Genomic DNA, 26,620 nt, shown 5'->3' with positions numbered 1-26,620 from the left:
AACTTTCTTTTCCTATCCTCTCCTTTTCTTCCTCCTACCTATTCACCATGATTTAGCCTTTCAAGAAATGTTAAAATCCTGGGGTAGTTTCTTTGGAAATACTGAGGGCAAAGAAATCGATCACTCTCTGTTCTAAGAACATGTATAATATGGAAGAGATTTGAAGATTATGTATCTAACTCTGTCATGCAAAAAAAGATGCTAAGGGTCAGATTGGAAAAATGTCTCACCTTAATCACTTGATTAAATAGGTAGTGAGGGTGAGTGAGATTAGTGGTCAATAAATTTGCACGATAGGTCCCAGGAGAATATTCCCAATGACCAACATTCAACTATGTAAAACAAAAGGACTGTAACAATTTGAGCTGTCGTGGATGTCACATTTACATATCACTTGCATACACCCACATCAACCCCCTGCAATCTCTTCTCAGTTATTTCTCAAGTGAGAATGTATCATTGCTTCCCTTTTTTGTCATTTTTAGTTTTTCATTTCTCTATTCCTTTCACCCACTCACAGTCTTTGGTCCAGATCCCCTGCAGCGTTCAAGGGGAAAAAGTATTCACAGAACATTAAAATTAAACTTCAGACAACTGTGTTTCTCTGACCATCTGGTCCGTTCTAAAACAGCCACTTCTCAAAGACAGGGGCTCTTGGCCTCAATATTCCATCCAGTACCCAGAAATGGGGGATGCTCAGTAAGTGAGAGCAGGTTGCAGAGGCTGATGGTTACAGGCAGAGCCACCCAGGGGTAGTTGGGACACACAGTCTGACAAGGATTTTAATGCAAGACTATATATTCCTTGAGGACAGGGACTTTCTTATTCATCACGTTATCTCCAGGACTCAGTCCACCATCAGAGTAGACTGTATATTTGTTGAATGCATGAAGTTATATAAAATGTTTTATACACTTACGTAAGGGTAAAAAAGCCAGGTGTCAGTTACTTATCTACTGAATAAATCTCACCTACACAAAATCACAACTTTTTTTTTTTTTTTTTTTTTTTGCGGTACAAGGGCCTCTCACTGTTGTGGCCTCTCCCGTTGCGGAGCACAGGCTCCGACGCGCAGGCTCAGCGGCCATGGCTCACGGGCCCAGCCGCTCCGCGGCATGTGGGATCTTCCCGGACCGGGGCATGAACCCGTGTCCCCTGCATCGGCAGGCGGACTCTCAACCACTGCGCCACCAGGGAAGCCCATAACATTTTCTTTATCCATTCATTTGTTGACGTTTAGGGAGTTTCCATATCTTGGCTATTGTGAATAATGCTGCAATAATCATGGATATCTCTTTAGATCCTGACATTATTTCCTTTGGATATATATCCAGAAGTGGGATTGCTGGATCAGAAGGCATTTCTATTTTTGATTTTTTTTTTTTTTTTTTTTGCGGTGCGGGCCTCTCACCGTTGTGGCCTCTCGCGTTGCGGAGCACAGGCTCCGGACGCGCAGGCTCAGCGGCCATGGCTCACGGGCCCAGCCGCTCCGCGGCATGTGGGATCTTCCTAAACCGGGGCACGAACCTGTGTCCCGTGTATCGGCAAGCGGATCCTCAACCACTGCGCCACCAGGGAAGCCCCTATTTTTAATTTTTTGAGGAACTGGCAAACTGCTTTCAGAATGGCTGAACCAATTTCCATTCCCACTAGGGTTGTACAAGGTTTCTGGCTGACATCTTGACTGCAGTCTCATGAGAAACCTTGAGCAGAAACACTTGGCTCAGTGGCTCTGGAATATTTGACTTGCAGAAACCGTGAGATAAGGAATGTTTGTTATTTTAAGCTACTAACTTTTGGGGTAATTTTCATTTCTGCAGTAGAAAACTAAAACAGACCCTACAGGAAGGGAAAAGGCAGGAACCAGTAGGCAGCAAAGTAGACACAACTCTTTGCCTCAGGCTACTCTGCCTACTAGCTTTCTCCAGTACTTCATCCATAGAGAGAAACGTGATAACCCCACGGCTTTTGTGTTTACATGTTACAGTTCCAGGGATACAGAAATCCCAATTCCAAATTTCTTCTTGTTTTTTTTGGCCATGCAGCTTGCAGGATTCTAGTTTCCTGACCAGGGATCGAACCCAGGCCCACTGCAGTGAAAGCGCCGAGTCCTAACCGCTGGAAGTCCCCAGATTCCAAATTTCTGAGTGAGAGAATGTGCTTCAGCTGAGGCAGAGGGTTAGCTGTAGGGACAAGTCCAAGTTTCATGGGGCTTGGAGATTTTATCTTTACAGGGGCGTCATTAAGAAAAAGAATACAAGATTACATACAAAAAATGATTCCTTGGAATGGATGAGAAAATAAATCACAACAAATTAAAAATGTTCTGTAGCTGGTACATACCAAAATACTACAATATAAAACAATTGCATGGTATTTGTATTAGTTAAGTCTCATGGTTGAAAGAGGTTTCCAGAGACTATCTTCTCTGCCCATTTCAAACCCACATGCATCCGAGTGCTGTAGGTCACATGAGTGTACTGATCTGAGCTCTGGCTCTGCACTTTCATGCATGATTCTGGGACAGTTGGTACAGCGGGTGATATCAGTGTTGCTAGAAGCCATTCTCCCCTGGGATGACTACCGATAACTGAACTAAATTCCAAACCATTTACAAATCGTATAAATACATTCAATAAACCCAAGCATAGTATATTCTCACCTCAACTACCCCTTAGCTGGACTTCATAACACCAGCAGTCACTCGAAAGCTGCAGGAGGGTAGGAGGATGGAGGGGAAATCAAGGTGGAAAGAAACAGTGTTTTTTGTTTGTTTATTTATTTTTGGCTGCGTTGTGTCTTCGTTACTGCTTGCGGGCTTTCTCTAGTTGCAGCGAGCGGGGGCTACTCTTCGTTGCAGTGCGCGAGCCTCTCATTGCGGTGGCCTCTCCCGTTGCGAAGCATGGGCTCAAGGTGCGCGGGCCTCAGTAATTGTAGCATGCGGGCCCAGTAGTTGTGGGTCCTAGAGCGCAGGCTCAGTAGTTGTGGTGCACGGGCTTAGTTGCTCCGCGGCGTGTGGGATCTTCCCGCACCAGGGCTCGAAGCCGTGTCTCCTGCATTGGCAGGTGGATTCTAAACCACTGCGCCACCAGGGAAGCCCAGATACAGTGGTTTTAACCAATTGTGGCTAAAATACCTTCTTTCTAAAACTTTACAAGAAACACCTGATGACGTCAACACATAGCTATGGCCTTCCCAGGGCCTTGGAAGAGTCCTGGCAGGTAAGGAGCCCTGAAGCCTTGGTTTGTCACCCTCCTGGATAATTTGCCTCTGGGTAGAGTCTTATAGAACAAAATGGTTGCTGGAGGCTTAACCCGGTGTTTCCTGAGGAAATGAAAATAATTCCATGAGGATAGATAATTATAATACACTGTGAGAAGAAATTGGGCGGACTAAGAGAGCGCAAACGTGAAAGTGGGGGATTGACTCAGGCTTGCAGAGTCGATGCGAGGGAATGCTTCCTGTGGAAAATGACATTTGGGTGAGTGGGAGTGAGGGGGGTAGAATGTCCCAGGCGGATACGTAGCATATGTAAAGGGAGGAGGTGGAAGAGACCATGGCTGACTTGGGGGGCACAGCAGATATGTCAGGGATGTTAGCATGAAGGGTGTGAGGATGGGGTTGCCTGAGAAGCAGCCCAGGAAATCAACCCAGGTCAGATTATGAGAGGCCTTGCTACGTATGCTCTTTGGACTCCACGCTGAAGGAAATGGGAATCAATGAAGGGTTTTCAGCCCCAAATTTAGATGATCAGATTTGCATTAGTACGTCAGCCTGGCATTTTCAGTCAGTATGGGAGACTTACCTGTGTTAAAAGAAAAATTTCCATGGGCAATTTAGTGATCTAGTAGGCTTTAATTCAGTGATTCATGAGTCAGACAGCATCCAGTCTAGCCGATAGAAAGGAGCTCTGAAGAGATGTACAAGGTGAGAAATTTTTACAGACCCACACGAGCAGGAACAAGGAAGTGAAACTGGGCATTGGCTGATTGGGTAAAGCAGGGTTGCTTTCCTCATATGGAGAAAAGGGAAGTCTTGGATTCTGGTCAGGTAACTTGGGCTGAGCAGGTAAGCAGTGATGGGTTGACCTAGGGCTTCCTTTTCTGTCAGAGCAAAGAAATTTAGTTCAGTTTTTGTTTGCTGACGTGGGGCTTAGCACGACTCCCATCTTGGGTCTAACGCAGTTACTTTAACAGAGAAAACTGGAAGCCCTTTCTATCTCAAACATAGAAATGCAGAAAAAAAAAACCCGACTAACAAAATAATTTGAAAGATATGATTGCGCTCAAATCTAAGGAAAGGAAATCCCCAAGAGCCAGAACTGAAGAGGCTCCTGAAAACCAGAAAAGTGAGTGGAACTTGAACAGTGGCCCCAAGGGGAAGGGGACTGGATAAGAGTCTTTACAGTTGGGGATGGGGCTTGAATGACCACGCAGGGAGGTGAGCCTGGAGCACAGGCTTGGCACAGGTAGGATGCTGGAACTGACCTCATGGGTCATAAATCTAGCTGTCCACCCAATCCTCTGTGGATAAAGGGTCAGGACACTGGAAAACTGCAGATAACGGCTCATTCCTTCCTAAGCTTCAAACATGGAGACCTCTCAGAGACCCTCCCCCCTTCCCTCCCAGAGTGTGGGCTGTGTTTGCCACCTACAGCAAATTCATACATGTATTAATTGAGATCCTACTATATGCCAGGTCTCATGTACTAGGAGTATAAAGATTAAACAAACAAACTTTAAAGCTGCTGAATGATTATCTGGGAACATATCCAGTGAAAAAATGTTTGGAAAATTTTGGAATTTCTTCCCCTTAGCCTCAGCATTTTCCCATCTTTTCCTATCCAAGCCCCTGCACCATCTTTGTTTGAGCTGGGACGAGTGGATTTCAGGATGTACATCCTGGCAGAACAAGGACAGGGGAGGATCTCACCCATAATGAGAGGTTATAAGTCTCCATCAGGGGCCCCAATCCTAGGTCTTGTACCTCAACTAGAAATGAGTCCATCAGGCTTGGGAATTTATCAATCGAACAGAGGCTCTAGGCTCAACGAAGCATGATCTCTGTCTACCAGGAAGCAGATGTGGGTGAAGGGTTGGTGAACTGATCATGACACACAGGGCAGGGTCTGAGGGCCCCATGGGTCTACAGTCTTGCATTAGGCACACTGAGTACCAGGGGAAGAAGCAGGGTGTGTAAAGCCTGGGTGGAAGTACCTGACTGCTGGGAGAACGTCTCTGTGTGGGGTGGGGTTAGGTTAATATACACCCTGAGGATTTATAACTTTCTTCTGACATGGGGTGTGGTGTGGAACGTTTGAGGTCCAAGTCTCTGGAAAGGGCCTAACAGACAACCTGCAGGCTGCTTTGTTTATGGGTCCAGGAGTGGGCATTGTTTTGGGTGGGGTAGGTGCCCCTTGAAATGGGTATCTTTTTCCCTAAGTTACAAATATCTACTTGGAGATTAGATTGCCTCACTGTGTTCCTAAGATCTTGGCCTCTGGAAGCCCCCTGGTGCTGGGAGAAGGGCAGGGGTGAACCTCACCCCCTGTAAGAAGACTCAGTCCTGCCATAGCCAGGATGGTAGCCTCTAGCCAATGTGGTTATTGAGCTCTTGAAAGGTGGCTGGTCCCAACTGAGATGTGTCGTAAGAGAAAGATACACTTCAGATGTTGAAGACTTACTATGAAAAAAAGAGTGGAATACAGCTCATTACTAATTTTGAAATATTGATTACATGCTGAAGTGACTATATTTTTAACATATTGGGTTAAGTAAAACATTTTTTTTTTTCTTGCGGTACGCGGGCCTCTCACTGTTGTGGCCTGTCCCGTTGCGGAGCACAGGCTCCGGACGCTCAGGCTCAGCGGCCATGGCTCACGGGCCCAGCTGCACCGTGGCATGTGGGATCTTCCCGGACCGGGACACGAACCCGTGTCCAATGCATCGGCAGGCGGACTCCCAACCACTGCGCCACCAGGGAAGCCCCGAGTAAAACATATTTTTGAAAGTAATTTCACCTGTTTCTTTTAATTAAAAAAATGTAACTAACTACTAGAAAATTTAAATTACATATGTGGCCCATATCTGTAGCTTACATTAGGCTTCTGTTGGACCACGCTGCCTCAGTCCATCAGGACTTTTGGTTACCATAGGATGGGGACTCCTGGGTTCTGTCCTGGTTCTTCCTTCTCTCTTTAAGCTCAGGGAACTTGATTACTTCTCCATGACCATTACTTACTCCTTTTCATCCACAACCCTGAAAGAAGCAGCCGTAAGCCCTTTGACGAGATAAGGGAATAATATTCAGGAATTGCTAGGAAGAGGCAGCCACGGGAGAGGAGATACGGCGACTGAGACCCCAGCCCAACCTTCTGTAGAAGGAAGGGAAGGAGAGGCAGGAAGCCCTCTAAGGCTAGTGGTCTAAACCAGGCTCATTTCTTCCTACCCACTGGGGACATTTGGAAACATCTGGAGACATCTTTGGTTGTCACACTAGGTGAGGTGGGGATGCTACTGGCATCTTAGGGTAGAGGCCAGGGATGCTGAGAAACGTTCTACAACACACAGGACAACTGCCACAACAAAGAATGATCCAGCCCCAGGTGTTCATAGTGTCAAGGCTGAGAGACCCTGACCTGCCTAGGAAATGCCTTTGATATCCGTGGCCAAAGACAGGAAGGGAGGCTGTGGACGCTGACACAGTAGAGGGGCCTGCCCCACCCTCTCCCATTCCCTGACTCTTTCTTCATCACCGGTGACTCATGGCCCTTGCCCTGCACTGAATCTGCCTGAACTCATCCTGGTGGAGAGGGAAGAAGCTCTCCTCAAGTGTGACTCACATGCCCCAAGTCTCAGGTGGAGACCTCTCCCTGCAGGAGATAAGCCCTCTGGGGGAGAGGGCTAGAGAAGCGATTGGTGCAGAGGGTACGTGGTTAGTTGCCACTCTTGTTCCCTTACCTTGCCGGTCTTTTTTTTGTTTGTTTCCTGTTTCCAACTTCCTCTGCAACTGCCCTGAGCTTACAAGAAGCTCCTGGTCAGATCTGACTCTACAGAATTGTTGGGCAGATAGCTATCAGAGTTGTTGGGCTGAGAAGGAAGCTGATGGAAGCAGATAGGGTTTTCTCAGAGAGAATAAAAACTGTGAATTTGCCTCCGGATTTCTTGCAGAAGCCCAGGTCTCCAGGGTCTGCAGCTGGGAGCAGGCCTGCTGGTGTTGGGATAGGTCCATTCTGTAACTCTCCCACCAGCTTTCACGGAGCCTTAGTTCCAAACCCCAGCTCTGAAAGGCACACTCCCTGCCCTCAGGGAATTTACAGTCTAGCCGGGGATACAAAGCCTGCATACTTAAGATGATTTAAATGGCATTAAAGGGGACTCAGTGGTAACAGAAGCTTTAAAGGAGCAGAGAGTCAGGGTACAGAGTGATGACAGGGTTGCCCAGAACTATGGAAAGAACCTGTGCTCTGGACCCCACTGGCTTCAGCTATATCCTGATGCTAAAATTTCCCAGCTACGTGACCTTCTTCACGAAATGAAGGCACCAATAAAATCTAGGTATAAATGGGATTCTGCTTTCTGTCCCCATTCCCCACACACAGCTGGGTAGAGCCTGTCCCAAGGAGCAGTGCTGGGGGTTTCTAGATTGCTCTCTCTGTGGAACATGGCTTGCTGATTTGGAGTATCAGCTCCTTACAGAAAGATGCAGCCTTGTAATTTGTAGCAGCTGTATTGGGCTTAAGGTAGAGGCATCCTTTCCTCGTTGTTCTTGGGAGAAAGATTCCTGCCAGTTATTTGGCCTCATGTGTCCTTCCCACAGGAGCTATAATTTACTGAGCATCTATTATGTGTCAGATACTAGGTAGGTACTTTGCTGCATTCTCTTATTTAAGTCAAGCAATAAGCAATAATTGAATATCCTCTCTGTATTGAACGCTGGGGCAGGGGCTGGGTGACTCAGACATAAGGTTAAAAAAAAAAAAAGACAAAATAGGGAATTCCCTGGCAGTCCAGTGGTTAGGACTCCACACTTTCACTGCCAAGGGCCCGTGTTCAATCCCTGGTCGGGGAACTAAGATCCCACAAGCCACAAGGTGTGGCGAAAAAAAAAAAAAGACAAAATTCTAATAGGGGAGAAAAACATGACATTTTCAGTGCTGTGTGTGAGTGTGCTGGTGTGGAGGTAGGTCATGAGCCTTCACTTGGTCTCCTGGCTGCTGATGAGGTAAGCTGCTAACTGGGTGATTCCCCCCTGACTCAGGCACCTCACGTACACGCAGAGGCAGCTGGATGTCACAACCCCAACCCGAACCAGGCACCACATGTGTACCCAGAAGATCACCTCCAACTAAGCCAGATCTTATCTAATTAGAAACCCAGGTGTAGGGGCTTCCCTGGTGGAGCAGTGGTTAAGAATCCACCTGCCAATGCAGGGGACATGGGTTTGAGCCCTGGTCCGGGAAGATCCCACATGCTGCGGAGCAGCTAAGCCCGTGCGCCACAACTACTGAGCCTGCGCTCTAGAGCCCGCGAGCTACAACTACTGAAGCCCACGCACCTAGAGCCCATCCTCTGCAACAAGAGAAGCCACTGCAATGAGAAGCCCGCGCATCGCAATGAAGGGCAGCCCCTGCTTGCCACAACTAGAGAAAGCTCGCGCGCAACCAAAAATAAAACAAACAAACAAGTAAATAAATAAAAAATAAAAACCCAGGTGTCAGCAACCATTCAGGAACACCCAGGGACTTTGCTTTCCTAACCTGGGAAAGGGACAGTTCATAGTCTCCTGGCTTTGGAAAATGACCTCTTTTCTCCTCCCACATTGTCAGATCTGAAGTTTTCCTAGTCTGTGCTAGATTGCGCTTCCTGCTTGAAAGTAAATCTTCCTTTTTTTCTTTTTCCATTCAGCACTCAATCTTTGGTTTCTGGTAGTTTAAACGTTTTTCTTTAACAAAGGCAAACCAGAGCACAGAGGAAGGAATGATAAATTCTGTGTGTAGGAGTCAGAAAAGTTTGGAGAAGAGGTTGCATTTAGGCTGGGACTGGAATGATAACAAAAAGATCCGTCAGGCTGACAAAGCGATGAGGAAGCACATTCCAGGGGCTGGGAGGACTCGAGCAAAGGAAGAGGTGTGCAAATGTATGACCTATTCAGGCCAGGCCAGGTCACTTGTTGGGGCTGCAGGGTAGGTGTTTGGTGGGAACTGTGAGGTGCTCCCTGGAAAGTTAGGGTGGCACAAGCTTGTAAGATAATACTAAAGAGTTGAGAATTTTCCCCGTGGCCAAGGGTTGCAAACTCAAATACCTACAAGGACCACTCAGACACCTTAAATGAATGAAAAAGGTATTCTTCTACATGGACACAATTTTTTTTTGGGGGGGGGTGTTAATCTTACACCTGTGGGGACATTCTTCACATCCAAAAAATAGATATTATCTTCCTTCATTCAAGGAGTATTGGCCGAGCTTCTTCCAGGCACCAGGCATCGTCCTAGGCACTGGCTACTTGTCTTGAAACATGTACATCTCTAAGCCCTTCTTTTCTTTTCTTACTTTTGCTAGAGATGTGAATATAATACTTTTTCTCTACTATTATGAAAAAACTCAGGGCATGATAAAAAGGCAACAGACACCCCAAGAAGAGTGATGGGGAAGAATGGGGTGGGGAGAACTGGAGAATCTGTGTCCTGTTTAAAAGGGCATCTCTGGCTCAGCACCAGATGATTATAACTATGCTGAGAATAAGACTGGTAGAATACTCCAGTTCAATTTTTCTTCCCAGAGAAAGTGGCAATAGGGATTGAAAAAATGTGATTGTATCAAAATTTTTTATGTTGGCTAAAAACTTTAAGCTTACTATATGCTGCCCACACACAAACGGCTGGCAGGGCGTGTTGGGGTCATGGGTGAACCATCAGTCCTCCGCCATCCTCTGCTCTAGGCAGCAGGCAGTGAGGGAATGAATACTGGATAGGCATCTAGAGTACTGGATGCCTATCCAGTGTTCACTCACCCCTTCTTTTTTAAACACAGGATCCCAAGATTGTCAAGGTGGCCGTGTGCCCAGCTAATAACCATATTTCCCAGCCTCCCTTGCTTAGTCAAGTCATATGACTCCCATGTGACTAAGTTCTGGCAAACAAGAGGCCAATGGTTGTGCTTGGCTGTTACTGAAAAGGCTACAAAAAGGGGATAAACAGCTGGTAATGTCCCCCATTCCTCCAGCTTTCTTCTTCAAAGAGTAAAGTGATGGCTAGAGCTTCAGCAGTCATATTAGGCTAAGGGGCAGCCTTGAATATAGAAGCCATATTAGTGCTTGACAAAATACCAAAGACTGTGTAACTTAGACAACAGATACTAATTTTTTCCAGAGTTATGGAGGCCAGAAGTCCAAGATCAAGGTGTTGGAAGGTTTGGTTTCTTCAGAGGCTTCTCCCCTTGTTTTGAAGGTGACCACCTTCTTGCTGTGTCCTCACATGGTCTTTTCTCTGTGTGTGCACATCCCAGGTATCTATTTGTGTGTCCAAATTTCCTCTTCTTATAAAGACATCAGTCCGATTGTATTAAGGGCCCGGTCTCCAAATACAGTTATGTTCTGAGGTACCAGGGGTTAAGGTTTCAACATATCAATTTTTGGGTGGGGAGATAATTCGTCCCATAACAGAAATTAGGCATGAAAGATGCTGGGATTATTGAAGAGACAGTTTTACTTCTTCTTTTCCAATTTGTATTCCCTTTATTTCTTTTTCTTCTCTGACTGCAGTGGCTAGGACTTCCATGATCTAGCCCCTCCTTATGACATATGGAATTTAGGAATAACTGTGCCCATTGTCTGCTTGTAAGATGCACTTATCAGAAAAAGGCAATATAATGTATGGGTTGAAAACATGGTCTCTGGAGCCAGACTGCCTGGATTCAAATTCTGACTATGCTTCTTATTAGCTGTGTGACCTTGAGCCAGTTACTCAGCCTCTCTGTGCCTCAGATTCCTAAGGGACAATAATAGTATTTATCTCAACCTGTTGTTGTGAAGATTAAATGGATTGATAAGTGAAAGGTATTTAAAATAGTGCTGGCACATAATTCCTTCTATCCAAGTGTTAATATTATTCAGGTTTTATGTTGTCTCTACCATGGTATGGCTTAGGATAGAATGTTCCACTCTCTGTTAGGAAGGCAGCATGTCAAGGCATCCCCTCTTTAGAGCAGGCTTCACATCTTTATTCCTCAGGCTGTAGATCAGAGGGTTCAGCATGGGGATGATCACTGTGTAGAAGACAGACACGACCTCGTTCTGTTCCATGGAACTGTGAGAGCTTGCCTGAGCATACATGAAGGTGATGGTGCCGTAGAAGAGGCAGATGACTGCGAGGTGAGAGGCACAGGTGGAGAGTGCTTTGCTCTGAGCCTTGAGGGAACGCATCCTGCAGATAGTCACCAGGCTGTAGGCATAAGAGACCAGGATAATGATGATGGTAAAGAGGATAATCAAGGCAGAAGATGAGAAGACAATGGCCTCAGCCTTGGCAACGTCTGCACAGGCAAGTTGGAGCACAAGGGGGATGTCACAGACATAGTGGTTAATGATATGGGGGCCACAGTAGAGCGGCTTGAAGATGTACCCAGTCAGTAAAGCTGAATTGGCAACAGAAGCCATATAGGTGACTGCCACCAGTTGGACACACAGATGTTGGGACATACTGATTTTGTAGAGGAGAGGGTGGTAGATGGCAGCAAATCGGTCATATGCCATAATGGCCAGGAGCAGATACCCAGCAGTACCGTGGAGAGTCATGAGGGTCATCTGGACCAGGCAGCCTGCAAGGGAGGTGGACTGGCTTGAGGTGAGGAAGCTCTGCAGCAACCTGGGGGTGTTTAACGTGGAGAAGGAGGAGCCTATGAAGGAGAGGATACTCAGCAAGAAGTACATGGGCGTGTGGAGCTGCGGGTCTGCGTGGATCAGGGTGATCATGGCCAGGTTGTCTGTGAGGGTAACTGAGTAGATGAACAGGAAGAGTGCAGAGGATGCCCTCGAGCCCTGCCTGCTCTGTGAGCCGCAGCAGGAGGAACCAGGTGACGCAGGTGCAGTTCTTTGCTGTAGTGCCCCTGTCACTGCAGAGACACCAAGTAAGACATGCTTGTACCCTAGAGGCAGACCCTGGATTCAGTGTCTGAAGCTCTTTTAATTCCCCAGAATGGGCAGTGCTAGAGGAACTGGGGAGGGGACACTGGCATGAACTGATCACCTACTCTGAGTCATGTGCTACCTCATTTCCTAAACAGCTATTGAAACTTCATAATACTTTCTCACTTAAATATTATGCCCATTTAAGTATTCACAATAGCCAAGACATGGAAACAACCTAAATGTCCATCGACAGAGGAATGGATAAAGAAGATGTGGTACATATATCCAATGGAATACCACTCAGACATGGAAATGAACGAAATAATGCCATTTGCAGCAACATGGATGGACTTAGAGATTATCACACTAAGTGAAGTAAATCAGACAGAGACAGACAGATAATATATGATATCATTTATATGTGGAATCTAAAATATGACAAATCAACTTATCTATGAAACAGAACAAACTTATGGTTGCCAAGGGGGACAGGGCAAGGGGAGGGATGGATTGGGAGTTTGGGATTAGCAGATGCAAACTATGAATAATCAACAAGTTCCTACTGTATAGCACAGGGAACTATATTCAATATCCCGTGATAAACTATAATGGAAAAGAGTATGAAAAAGAATGTATATATACATATAACTGAATCAGTTTGCTATATAGCAGAAATTAATGCAACATTGTAAATCAACTATACTTCAATAAAATAAATTGTAAAAATGTATAGAACATAAAAAATTATGTCCATTTATATTTAGTGAGAGTATCAATTTGTCCAAGGTAAAAGAGCTAGTACATAAAGAACGTGGGATTAGAACTCAGTCCAAGTAACAATCATATGTCTATTATATAGTTATAATAATTTTCTCTTCCCCAAATTTCCTGTTCCATGGAGAACTGGCATCACTAGTGAGTGTTGGAGGCCAGTATGTTGGTCCAGAGAGGGAATACATGGAAGTGTTAATTTGTTATTTATTTGGGGGCAAAGACTCCAACAGTACTAGTCCCCAAGGCCAGGGACATTGAAATCAAGCCTAATGTCATCATTAATATAAGGTGACTCAGTAGAGCAGTGATTTCTCCCAGTGTTGTAGGTTGAATTGTATCTTTCAGGAAGATTTGTTGCAGTCCTAACCCCTGGTACCTGTGAATGTTACCTTATTTGTAAATAGGGTCTTTGCAGAAGTAATCAAGTTGAATCATATTCGATTAGGGTGAGCCCTCAATCCACTATGACTGGTGTTCTTATAAGAAAAGAAAATGGAGATACAGGAGATGATACGGGAGAATGCCATGTGAAGACATGGATACAGAGGCAAGGTGGCCATGTGAAGACAGAAGCAGAGGTTGGAGTGATGCTGCAAGCCAAGGATGTCTGGGGCTTCTGGGAGCCAGAAGAGACAAGGAAAGATCCAGCCCTTGAAGCTTCTGAGGGAGCACATCCCTGCCAACACCTTCATTTTGAACTTGCAGCCTCCAGAACTACGAGGGAGTGTATTTTTCTTGTTTTAAGTCATACAATTTGTGGTACTTTGTTACAGCAGCCCTAGGACACAAATACACCCAGCTGGGGACACTCCTGGCTATTGGTACAGGCCTCCTGAGCAGTTGTCAGGAGACTGGGCTTTCTTTTTTTTTTTTTTTTTGGCCATGACACATGGCATGTGAGATCTTATTTCCCTGACCAGGGAGCAGTGGAAGTGCAGAGTCTTAACCACTGGACCGCCAGGGAAATCCCTGAGGCTGGGCTTTCAGATCTCTCTCTATTGACAGAGCTAATAATCCAAGGGGAGAAAATTAAACGCAATAAATTAAAACAAAGTCATTTATTATTTACCACTAACTAAGAAAAATATTTGTATGGGAGAATAGGCAGCTACATTAAATATGAAAACTCCAGTTCAACAAAACCATGACCAAAGAACCAAAGTCTTGTGTTTTAGCTATAAATAACTGAAGGCAGTAGGACATGTCAGATTTGTGGTATTGCGGTCCAGTGCAGGGCATGGTTCTGAACTGGAGGTGAGCTCTTTCACCAGAGAGCACAGGTCAGAGTGTTCACACACCTAACCTCCCCAGAGGAGCCCACATGTTTATGTAAGTTTTCTCAGCTGTTGTCATGCTCCCAAGAATTTGCCTCTAAGCATCCTTGCTTTTTGGGTTTTCAGATAACCAAGGCTGCTGTTCTGAGGGGAAGCCCTTGTATGGGATACTGGCCAGGGCCTTCTGTCATTGGTTGGACATCATTGGTTGGACATCAATTCTGATTGGTTGAGCGTAGGTTCTGATTGTTGGAGCATCTGTTCTGTTTGGTGCCCATGGCGTTCTGGTTGTTAAATGTTTGGAATTCTGTATCATCTGGATGAGGCTGGGAACAAAGGAGGAATAAGGTAGGGCCTATTCAGAGTATCTCAGGATAGCTAGAAATAAGTGGCGTCTGATCAAAGCTGGTAATAGGGCTTTGTGCTATCAGTATCTATTGGCAACTCGGCCTCTTGAAATATAAAGTAGTATGTACAGATTTTACCTATGGAGAGCACCAGTGGGGTTACTTCCTCTCTGCTCATGGTGTTTCCTTTCTTAAAGAGGGATATCCATTGTGTAATACACCTGGCCCCCTCTTCTCCTGGAGGAGGGATGCCTTTTGTGATCAATGGGTTTGGGATAAGGCACTGAATGCGTGTAGCTCTGCTTTGCTCATTGGAAGCACAGGTTCTGCTCTGCTCTATTTCTCCGTAATGTAGACCTTAAAACTAGGTCATTGTCTGTCTAATTTTTAAGAAGACCACTTACAAGGATGAGTCATGTTCTGCAGTACCAAGTTGCATCAGTGATGCAGGTGGTATTTTGCTCTCTGTCTGCGTTGCTTCTACCTCATCTCTCTTAATTGGTTCAGAATTAGCATAGAGAGGAGAGATGTTAGTTATTGCGGTCCTTAAAGACCTCAGCACAGAGAAAACCAGAAGGAAGCTGGCAGGGGTGCTTTGCTTGGCCTGTCTCTTCAATAATTCCATGACCTGGGTCACTCATCTCTAGCACACTGATAGAGTTAAGGGGTGAGTTGGCTGAAACAATGGGTGTGATTGAACCCTGGAGGAGCTGGATTCACAGTAATAAATTCCTGGATGAGAAAGCAGAAGGACAGCCCCCTCCAGTTCCTCTGCTAAGATGTTGATGAGGGGCTGCCATGGCAATGAGAGTACATGAATGAGAATGAAGTGTCCTGACAAGAAAGAAAAGAGAAGACTTATCAAGGTCAGAAGAGGGGCGGCTCATGAAGGTGGAGGTCATCTCAAGATGAGAAAGTCCCTGAGAGTTTCTGAAGATCTCCTGTTCCCATGGATACCTTACAGAGCCAAGGATGGGTTCCGCTTCTCTCTCTGACACCTCTGCTCTTGCCTTGGGCACAGGAACTTGCCACTTTTGGCTATAACTTTAATTACTTGATATATGTGTGTAAAGTACAGTGATCAGTAGTTTGGAGTCTCAACTAATTTCATAAATTTTTTTTTTTTTTTAATTTTGGCCATGCTGCACGGCTTGTGGGATCTTAGTTCCCTGACCAGGGATTGAACCCGTGCCCTCAGCAGTGAAAGCGAGGAGTCCTAACCACTGGACCACCAAGGAATTCCCAATAAATACATTTCTTTTGATAGAAAGAGCTTTAGTGAATGGGTGAAGAAATTGGAGTTTTCAGACCCCCAGGGTTAGTCCAGGTACTATTTATTCCTTGCCTTTTAAAAATAAACATTTGGGCTTTCCTGGTGGTGCAGTGGTTGAGAGTCTGCCTGCTGATGCGGGGGACACGGGTTCGTGCCCCGGTCCACATTTCGTGGAGCAGCTGGACCCGTGAGCCATGGCCGCTGAGCCTGCACGTCTGGAGCCTGTGCTCCGCGACAGGAGAGGCCACAACAGAGAGAGGTCCGCGTACCGCAAAAAAAAAAAAAAAAAAAGGATAGAATGTGAGCAGTAAAAGCCAAGAGGCCCCTGGGACTTCCCTGGTGGTCCAGTGGTAAAGAATCTGCTTTCCAATGCAGGGGACGCTGGTTCCATCTCTGGTCAGGAAACTAAGATCCCACATGCCGCAGGGCAACTAAGCCGGCGCACACCTACTGAGCTTGTGTGCCTCAACTAGAGAGCCTGCGTGCTGCAAACTACAGAGCCCACGTGCTCTGGAACCCTTGCGCCACAACTAGAGAGAAGCCTGCCCGCCACAAGGAAAGATTCCCGCACGCCTTAACGTAGATCCTGCGTGCCGCATGCAGCCAAATATTAAAAAAAATAAAATAAAAAGCCAAGAGGTCCCTGGGTACAACCCTAAGGAAATTAATTTCAACCTTACTGTGCACCGCTTCTGAGCTCCAATTTTTTTCCAGTCACCTCGGTGAAGGGGCTGATCAGATTTGAATGGTGTGAGCATGGTTCATGAGAAAGGGAGGATAAAGGAATCTAAGCCCTTACTGGTATTAGGATTCCACCTCTCAGCCCGCTTACCTGTGGTTGAGCAGAGACCATCCATCCATGAGCCTTGTTTTTGCAGACCTCTTGGGGTGTCCCTCTCCCCTTTTCATTAATTGCCCCTGACCAGCTTTCTCAAGAGAACTTCTCAACCAGTTGTAACAAAGCTGGGAAGACTCCCGTCTTAAGTTTCGTCTAGTTGTTTTCATCATGACCCCTAGAGTTAAGGATTGTGCCCGTGGGAATTCGTGACTGGTCCTCCCAGGAGCAGTCCTAGAACTGCAGGTTGTCTCCAAGGTATGCTGGAGAGGTCTTGGGGAGGGTTGTCTGGGAACCCGTGAGGAGCAGGGATTCTCCGTCAAATGCCAGGACAGATGCTCTTCATTTACAGTGTCCATCTCTGGTGGGCCTGTCTTCAGGTTACTGAGACTCAAAAGGCCGAGATGTGCAGAGGGGCACAAGTCCACATAATCCCCAGGTCTCACAAGAAGTGAGTGAAAGTGATAACGACATCAACATATGTGCCCTCTTGGATGGTCTAGACGTGGCTTCCCCAATTGTTATTTCCTTTGATCCTCAGAATGTCCCTGGGAAACAAGCATGTATATTTGCTGTAAATATACAATAATGGGATTATATCATATTTGCTTTATTCACTTAACAGTATTGAAACTACATCTCTCCACCTAAAAAAAACCAACATAATTCTTCCCACCTACAAAATAGCTCTATTGTCTTTGTAAAAATAACACATGCTAGTTGTAAAAAATTTAAACAACACAGAAAAGAACCAAGAAGAGAGCAGAACAACATCTAAAATCCTGCCACCACAGAAAATGGACATTGGTGAGTGTTCGTGTTATAAATTTCTCAATGCAATCATGACCATGATTTTCCATAAACAGAATCAAACAGAGTTATACTACATAAGATATTCTGTCATTTACTTTCTCACTCATGCCATGGGCATTTCCCTATATCAATCAATAAGTAATAGTCTACATAATTGTATTTAATCACTGCATGTTTTTTATTGTGTATGTGTGGCATCATTTGCTTGTCCCCCTGGGTTGACAATAAGGTATTTCCAACTTTTCACTGTTATAAATAACTTTGACAGACACCCTCAGCTATGGGCGCTGGAGGGCCAAGTCCAGTGAGAACAGTGAATAGAAAGACTGCTTTTCCCAGGCCAGGAAGGAAGACACTGGCTCACTCCTTGGGGACTCTGCCACCTCGGGTTTCCACAATCCCAGGGGAAATCACCTCATAAAGCAAGAGGCCTTGTTAAGCAAATGACTTGTTTGGGTAAAAGAAATTCAGTCCCTAGACTACAGATCTGGGAGAGAGTCACAGCAGGTGAGCGACTGGATTGCCCAAGTTTCCTGCAGATAAGAGGGGGTTTATTCACTTGGGAAGACCTGCTGAATCTCGAAGTGAAACAGTGCTGAGTCCTCTGACCTTTGCGCTGCATCCCAACCTGCACGAGGTGTCTGATGCATCTGCCCCGCAAATGCCCCCTTCATGCTGCCAGCCCTCTACTCATGAATGCAGTGTTCCTTCATGTGCTACATTTTATTCTGATGCCTAAGAGTCAGCGCTCCTCCCTGGAGCTCTCGGATAAGAATTCTTATCCATTCTCTTTCCTCACTTAGATTAAGCTTGGCCGCATCACTAGGTGTGGCCCCGTGCGTGTGAATGGACGTGATTTGTGCCCTCTCTGAGCATACACGCCTCAGGAGCCACCCGTGGTCTCCCATATCCCGTCTCTTCCCTCTGCTATGACACCAGCCATGTCCAGGATATAGGGGCTTCTCTTACATGAGCCTGAATCTTGGAATGAGCAGACTCACGACGGACTCATGATAGACGTGAACACGAGTGAGAAATACGCTTTCTGCTGCTGTGAGCCAATGAGATGTGGATATTGTCCGTTAATACAGCAGCCTGAGCTGCCTGATATCTTCTTCCAGGGCAAACTTCTTCTCTTGGTTGTAACCCCAGTTCTATCTCATCTCTCCTAATTCAGATGGTCCATGCTTCTCGGTCCAGGCTCCTTCCTGTTTCCTCTGAGAAGTCCTTTCTTCACACTTACTGAGCCAGCATCTAGCTAATTGACCTAAGGCAATTTTCTAAAACTGTTTTGATTTTTAGTTAAAAACATTTTTTATTGAGATATAATTGACATACAACATTCTATTAGTTTTAGGTGTACAACATAATGATTTAATATTTGTATATACTGAGAAATGGTCACAATAAGTCTAGTTAACGTCTGTCACCATACGTAGTTGCAATTTTTTTCTTGTGAGGAGAATGTTTAAGATCTACTCTCTTAGCAACTTTCAAATATGCAAGACAGTATCATTAACTGTAGTCACCATGCTGTGCATTACGTCCCCATGACTCATGACAATTCATTTTTTTAACATGAGGAGGTTCTAGTTGTTAGTAGCAGGTTCTATACAACCCCATTCTTTCAAGCCTGATTGACAAGTGATAGGAGCACTTCTTCAGCTGAAACTATTTCTCTATTAACTATCTCTGCTCACTTTGTGGGGTGAGATGGGAGAAACACACAGCATTAGAGCCCAGGCTTAATGTCACTGGTGGGAGGAAGTGAGGTGATGAAGTTCAGTTTCCATGGGAACAGAATAGAGTCTCATGGTAGCTTAAAAAAAAATAAATTGAACTTGAGCTTGGAGATCATCTATATCCACATAGTTTATCTATTGGGACCGAGAGCTGAGACTTCCTATTTGGCAACATGACTTAGCTGATTGTTCCCAGAAATTCAGGCCTAGGAAGATATGATTGTAAACCAATAAATAACTTCACTGTTTGCTTCATGAAGTTCCTGCAGGCCAATTTATCTGAACAAATAGTTTGCTTCTCTAGGCAAACATCTCTCCTATTAAGACAATAGATCACTCACTTGGGTAAAGAATTTTCTCAACAAACAGTAGTTTACTTACCAAGATTTGCTTTCAGGCCCTTCCCCCTTCTGTCAATCCTAAACTATAAGGTCACAGACTTTGTCCAGCGTCCTGATCTGCTCCTTGAGGTGGAAGATCCACCTTAAACCACTTGAATCCAGACCCCCCAAATCTATAAATATTTTCCATTGATTTCCTCCTATTGAGAACTACTAAGATTCTGTATTCTCTCTTATTATAGTAAGTCTAATAAACTTAGCTTTGGTCGAGAAACAGGTTTTCTGGTGGTGTTTCAAAGAGTAATCAATTGACAATCCATTCTTTACCCAGGGTGACTTGGGAGCATTTACTTCCTGTTTTGGGGGGAGCCATTTTGCTTTCTGTTTTGGCCACCTGATAATTGAGAAGGAAAGCAGAGTTACATTACCTGTAAGGCAGGTTACCCCATCAGTATATGTTTTATCAATACAAAGGTTCATTGGTACTGCCAAGTGCGTTCAGATTTCATGTGGATATCAGGACTGGAAGTGACCTTCCTTAGATCATATTTTCTAAATACTTCCTTTCTCACAAGGAAAAATTGAGGTCCTGCTTCAATAGACCCTTCTCTGATTTGGGGGAGAGATGCTACTTTAAGCAACGTCACTCCTTCTCCAAGCTCCCCATTTATGATTCAATCAGTGAATCACTGCTTGTCCACTCTTGAAACCAGCGTGGACTTGCCTTGGAAGAAAAAGTGGCTTCATTATTTGTTGTGACTCACAAAGAAACTCTACACTAGCATTAAGATGGAACTCAGGAAGGGGATGACGGAGAGGTAACTGGCTTAGGAAATTGGGGCTTTCTTTTGTGGCAAAAGGAGTGGGGCCAGAGCAGTGGCACCAAGGGCCCTTTCATTTCCTAATTTTTCCTGCCCCTTCTGCCCCATTTCTTTTTTCCTCTTCCAAGTGGCTCTTCAGGTGCTCTGTAGGAACTGAAAACTCCTGGTAGGAGGCAAGACTCTATGGGATTAATAGAAAAGCTGTGCCTTGGTGGGAAATAGGGAGAAGTTCTCTGGATTTTTTGGAAGCAGTAGAAATGTAAGCTTGTATAATTTTCTGCAAAAACCCAAGGGGTTTTAGACATTCGAGTAGAGCGTAGGCTTTGGAATCAGCTGGACCTGGATCTGCCATTGAACTATATTTGACCCTAGATTTCTTGGACTCTCAGTTTTCTCATCTGTGAAATAGGCATAATCTACTCATAGAATTGTTATGAGGGTTAAATGAAATAGTGTGTATGTGGTGCCTCCCAGAATTCTTGGCACATAATATATGTTCAATAAATATTAGCTATGAATGATCGTTATTGGGCAAATGCCTCCTTCAGGGAGCAGACTGTTTCATAAAGTCCCGAGCCTTATAGAATAACAACAACTGGTATTCTTTTTATCTTCTGCTGTCTAAAAGCCGAAAATCCAAAGAGGAAGAGGTGAAATATATATAAATACATATGCCTTAATTAATAGGCCCTGATTAACTACCCAGCCCTGTGCTAGGCTCAGTGGGGGATGAAATGAAATACGAGCTTTGGTTCCTGCTTCAGAGAGCCTGCAGTTCAGTCGGGGAAGCGAGATACACAGCCAGATAGCAACGGTGAGCAGAGTTTGTAGGAATGTAACTCTGTGGGAATAATTCAGCACCGTCCCAGTGACAAATGTGCTTGTGTTTGTACGCTGTCCTGGGAGTGGAGAGCTCATGAATGAAGGAGGCTGGTGAGGAAACAGGTGCTGGGACAGCGTACGCTTCACTGCAGCCTCTGAAGTGCTGTCTCTGGCCACTGTCTCTTATCAGGGGCAATAGAGCTGTGGAGGAGAGGTCAAGGTCAGGAGCCAGAATAGGAGAGGATGGGTCTTTAAAAGAAGCTTAACTCCAAACATATTTTGTACATGAGCAGGAGTCTGGAGGGATCTGAAATACTCCTTTCTGAGTCTGGCTCCTCACAAGTTAGGTTTGACTTCCAATGGCCTTAAGGACAAGGAATCTGATATTTGTCTTGCCCCCAAGGGTACCACCTATTGGTCTAACTTTGTGTCTGACCCTGATTTCACTCATGATGCTGCCTTTCTTATCTTGACCTGGGTTTTGAACTCTTATCGTTCTTCTCCTGGTATTTGGCCTTTGACTCGTCCTTGGTGTAGAGTTACCACGCTCTGCAGGATCTGAGTACTTGTCTCGGCTCTGTCCTGCTGCAGGACCTCAGGGTTTAGCCCATTGTCTTGAGACTCCGAGAGCTGGCTGAGCCTATATGAACACGATGGCGCCATTGAAGAGGGAGATGACAGTAAGATGAAAGCCACGGACGGAGGGAGCTTTGCTTTGGGCTTTCAGGAGGTGCATCCTTCTGGTCATGACTAGGATGACAGTGACAATGGAGAGGGTAAGCGGAACAATGGAAGGGGATGGCCTCAGCCTTGGCAAGGTCAGCACAGGTAAGATGGAGGTGAGGCAGAGAGGCAGAGGTCGCGGAAGTACTGATGAACGGTGCTGGAGCCATGGGAGAGCAAGATGAAGATGCTATTTTGCATGACCACATCACTGATACCAGCAGCCAATGCCCTTTTAATGCCCAGAATGAATAATCCTAGAAGAAGTGGGGAAGCTGGTATCAAGTGATCATCTACTCTAAACCATGCTATATGCTAAGCCTTTTGCCATATAAGTATTTAATCTTTACACAACGTTTTTGTTTACAAATTAAGCTAGATTGTACATGGCAAAACCAGATTCAGACACCAGTCCTGTCTGATTCCATGACCCACGTAGCTTCTGTTTCACCTTATGCTCTCATGAATCTACAGTCTTCTGTCTCAGGATTTCTGGTTCATAGGGAAAGAGAAAGAAGGAAATTTGGGAGAGTGATTGGGTGGCTAAGGAGGTAGATTCATTACCCAGTAGGTCTGGGTTGTATTTAGGAACATGTGATTTCTCAGTGACGGCTAAGCCTGGGGAAGAGGACATGAGGGGCGAGCACGGCAAGTGAGTTGGCGTTAACCATGGGTTATGGTGATCACACTGAGGGAAAACTCTGGCTTCCCCCAGCAGCTCCACTGTGGAGACTCAGTGCTGGGGCTGCCAGGGCAGCGACCCACATTTGGGCTGAATGTCTGAGCCCAAGTCTTGTGACTGTGGAAGTCAGAAGGGGGAGAGGCATGAAGGCAGCGATGCCAGGTAGGAACCGCTAAGAAATTTTAAACATCCCATCCTGCCCGTAAGTCTTCAAGTCTGTCTCTGGTCTTCCTTCTTGCTTTGGTCTTCTAGCGCACAGTTTGAGAGCCTGCCTGTTTTGCTCACATCACTTGTTTACTGACAACTTTGTAAATTGAGTGATTGGGTCATTTTTATAAAGAATTGCAGTTTTGAGCTTCAAAGAGCGTGTGAGTAGAACAGCAAACTGTCTGTTGGATGCAACAGTAACACCCAAGGGAAGCTTCACTGTTCAGACCCTGAGATCCTGCTTCAGATACAGACACAGTGTTTCCTGGGCATAGAGTTTTCTGGGTGATAATGACTCTGGAGGGCTGGCCTTGAAACTTCAGTCTCTCAAGTTATCAAACATCCTACTTTATGAGCATCTTAGAGTAGAAGAATGGGGTCTGAGATTGACTGGTACCCCTCCATGGAGCAAATTCATCTTTACAGAGCTTATCCACACACTGCCTATGAGCCAGGCTTGCTTCCCATCTAACTCAGCTTCTTGGGACTGGCCAGTTTCTCTGAGGTCCCGGAGAGGGTAAGGATGGAACGGGGTCTGTGACACTGGTGGGGGGTGTGGACAGCATTCAGGATCCCGTGGAGAAGGCAGGGTGGCCACACCCTAGCGGGATCCATGAATCTTCTGAAGGATATCTGTCCATCTCCCTCTCCTTGAGACACTAGTTTCCTCTGGCCAGCTCCAGTTGGAGGTGCCCTTAGACTGTCTTGGATTCTTTCTCCAAGGGAAGGCCCCTGCCTTATCTAATTTTGGCTCCTTCCATCCTGCCCCAAGTTGTCCCTGGAAGTGATGTCTGGAGAGACATTACGCTTGGTGAGTGAAGTTATCAGCCGCTGGAGAGCTTGAGTTTTCCACCGAAGATCCCAGTGCCAGGGCCGACTCCCCACTTCATTACAATGTCCCTCCCCCAAAGACTTTTAGGGTTAGTTTAAATGAGTTTGAGACCCTTGAGAACAAGATGAACATCCAGGAGATTCAAAGTGATTTATCCCCCCTTTCCATCTGTAAACAGGAGATTTTAGGGATCATCTCTATTCTACATAGGACAGACCTGAGGCCCAGCAAGGCTGACCAATTTTTCTCAGGTGCTGGAGCCAGTCATTGGTAACAGTAAACACTCATTCAACACTGACTGTTTGCTTGGACTGTGATCCATTGTAGCCCAGTGCTTTGGCTGCCTCTCTGGGACCACAGACCGGTCTTCCTTTTAGCACCTGTGGCTTGATCTGCCCCTACCTTTGGCTTCACTTCCACCCAATGGAAAGTTCTAGATCTTCAGGTACTGGCTGGGCTCTGGGTGCTCTAAAGATGTGTAAATAAAAATTTAATTCAAATGCTCTTGAGAGAGGTAACACTTTGACTTAATTTCGAACCAACATTCCAATGACTCCTATTGGGTTCTATGCCAGATGGTTTTAGGTGAAGGGAGAGGGGAGGAGAGGGCTGGGTTCCATTTGGAGAGGGCAGTATGTGGGGGGCTGAAGGAATTGGATGCCTTGTCTCTCTGGGGAAACTTTGCTATGTCACCAGCTGCTCCTGCGCTCACACCTCTGCCTTGTCTTCCCTCCATTCCTCTTAGGCTACTCACCTATCAATTTTGGGGGAACCTGTTCACTTCTTAGTCTGTGACTAGGTTGCCTAAGGCTGTTGGCAACATGTGCTCAGGAACTGGTGAAGTTAGGAAGCAGAGTCTGAGCTTACCAGGGCAGTGAAGGAGGGGTTGGCTCCTCCCCTTCTCCGTTTCCTGGTCCTCTGCATCTCCTTGGCCCTAAGGGAAATTATTATTTAAAGAAAACTTTCTAATTAAGCAAATGGCTTATTTTCATGAAAAGACTGCAGTTCCTAACTTCCTGAGTCTGAGATGGAGTATTGCGGAGGTGGTAGGGGACCGGCTGGAGCCTGCTCTAGCCTTAGCATGTGTGATGGTTAATTTTATGTGCCAACTTGGCCGGACAAAAGGATGCACAGATAGTTGTAAAACACTTCTCAGTGTGTCTGTGAGGGGTTTCCAGAAGAGATTAGCATTTGAATTGGTAGGCTGAGTAAAGAAGATGGTCCTCACCAATGTGGGTGGGCATCCTCCAGTCGGTACAGCGCCTGAATAAAACAAGAAGGCCAAGGAAGGGTGACTTTGCTGTTTTTATTTGAACTGTGGGACCTCCATCTTCTCCTGCCCTCAGATATTGCTGATCTTGGTTCCCGAGGCTTCAGAATCTCACCACAACTTACATCGATAGCCCCCTGGTTTTTAGGCTTTTGTTCAGACTGAATTCCAGCACTGTCTTTCTTAGTCCTCCAGCTTGCAGACGGCAGATTGCGGATCTCAGCCTCCATAACTGCGCCAGCCAATTCCTATAATAAATCTCCTCTTATATCTATCTATCCATATATATCCTGTTGGTTCTGCTTCTCTGGAGAAGCCTAGTACAGTATGTTAAGAAAAATGACCTCAAACCTGTACATAAAGCCGGGAGGTGATTCCAATATCGTCACTAAGCATTGATCAACAGGTTCACCCGTGGATTAATTAGTTTTCTAGGAAGAAGTTTCACCTTGACATCTGTGAAGTTACAGGTGAATGATTTATCTGATGGAGATGTAACTGCTTCTTTGTCTTCTTCACAGGCCTCAAGCCCAGCTGTATTGCCCTTAACCCAACCTGCCTATACTCCCCGTTTTTCTTCCCCATCAGGATCTAAGATGGTCAGGTATTTTTTTCCCTCTTCCCCATTTATATCATTCGCATTCTTTTTTTTTTTTTTTTTTTTTTTGCGGTACATGGGCCTCTCATTGTTGTAGCCTGTCCCGTTGTGGAGCACAGTCTCCGTGCGCGCAGGCTCAGCGGCTCCGCGGCATGTGGGATCTTCCCGGACCGGGGCATGAACCCGTGTCCCCTGCATCGGCAGGCGGACTCTCAACCACTGCCCCACCAGGGAAGCCCCATCCACATTCTTAATCCCATGCTTTTTCACCATCCCTGGCTGATTCATAAACTGAAGTAATTCAGTGGATTAAGGAACTCAGAGTTAGAGGTAACCAGGCAAAGCATAAAACACATTTACAACCCATCTCCTGTTACCTACGATTCCCAGGTTGGCAGGGATGTGGGGACACTACCATACATGGAACAGGGTTCAAGCCAATTTTATTTGAATCCCTAAAAGATACTGAACCTCAGTTGACATCTGGGTTTCACAATACATTCCACCTCCTTTTCCCCACTCTTAAATTAGTAAGACTGATTTCTGTTACGATACAAGTAGGGTTTTGTCTAAAAACATAAAGGTAATTTGATTTTGATTGAAGAAAGCTGTATGGTCTTTCAGCCTTTAATTTTGTTTAATTGGCCATTTACATAGAAATAATAGCTCATGACTGCTTTAGAGCACATTTTGGGCCCTGGCTAATTGGAGCCTCCGCTCTCTCCCACAAAGTCGAGTGACTACTGTCTCCTCCCTATACTCAAACACCACATGCATTATTTCTCCAACATCATGTATTCAGAAAGGCAACATTCCCTGTAGAGCCTTGTAGGGAAAGTTTCTCCTGTTGAAATATGTCATTTTCACTGTTTGGCATTCAATGGTCCTTTCCATATGTGGGAACTCTCAAGACGGGAAGAATATAGAATCTAGCTCCCACTTCTGAAGTGAAAGAAGGTCCTATTTCCACCTCCCAGGGCTTTGTACAACAGAAATGTGGATGTAGGAGCTTAGTGGATGTAAGATAGCCATGCTGGATGTAGTTAATATATCAAGAGATGTAGAATAGCTACGTTGCCAGACAGGTGAAGGCTCCTGCTTAGGACTTGAGCTTCAGGGAATGATGGGAAGGTCTAGGAT

At 45.5% G+C, this 26,620-nt stretch overlaps 1 protein-coding gene across 1 annotated transcript; it reads right to left on the bottom strand.

Annotated features, from left to right (window-relative positions):
- Nucleotides 1–11,166: 11,166 nt before the first annotated feature.
- On the bottom strand, nt 11,167–25,112 carry LOC132526168 (olfactory receptor 5P55-like). Its single transcript, XM_060160061.1, is given in 5 exon segments — nt 11,167–11,458; nt 11,540–12,019; nt 12,021–12,110; nt 24,841–24,875; nt 25,008–25,112. Coding segments are annotated over 5 exon segments (1,002 nt in total).
- Between the last annotated feature and the right edge of the window lie 1,508 nt (nt 25,113–26,620).

The sequence above is a fragment of the Lagenorhynchus albirostris genome, chromosome 9 (assembly GCF_949774975.1).
Source record: "Lagenorhynchus albirostris chromosome 9, mLagAlb1.1, whole genome shotgun sequence".
Lineage (NCBI taxonomy): Eukaryota > Metazoa > Chordata > Mammalia > Artiodactyla > Delphinidae > Lagenorhynchus > Lagenorhynchus albirostris.
The sequence above is the reverse complement of the archived record's forward strand: the minus strand, read 5'-3'. Positions and strand labels throughout refer to the sequence as shown.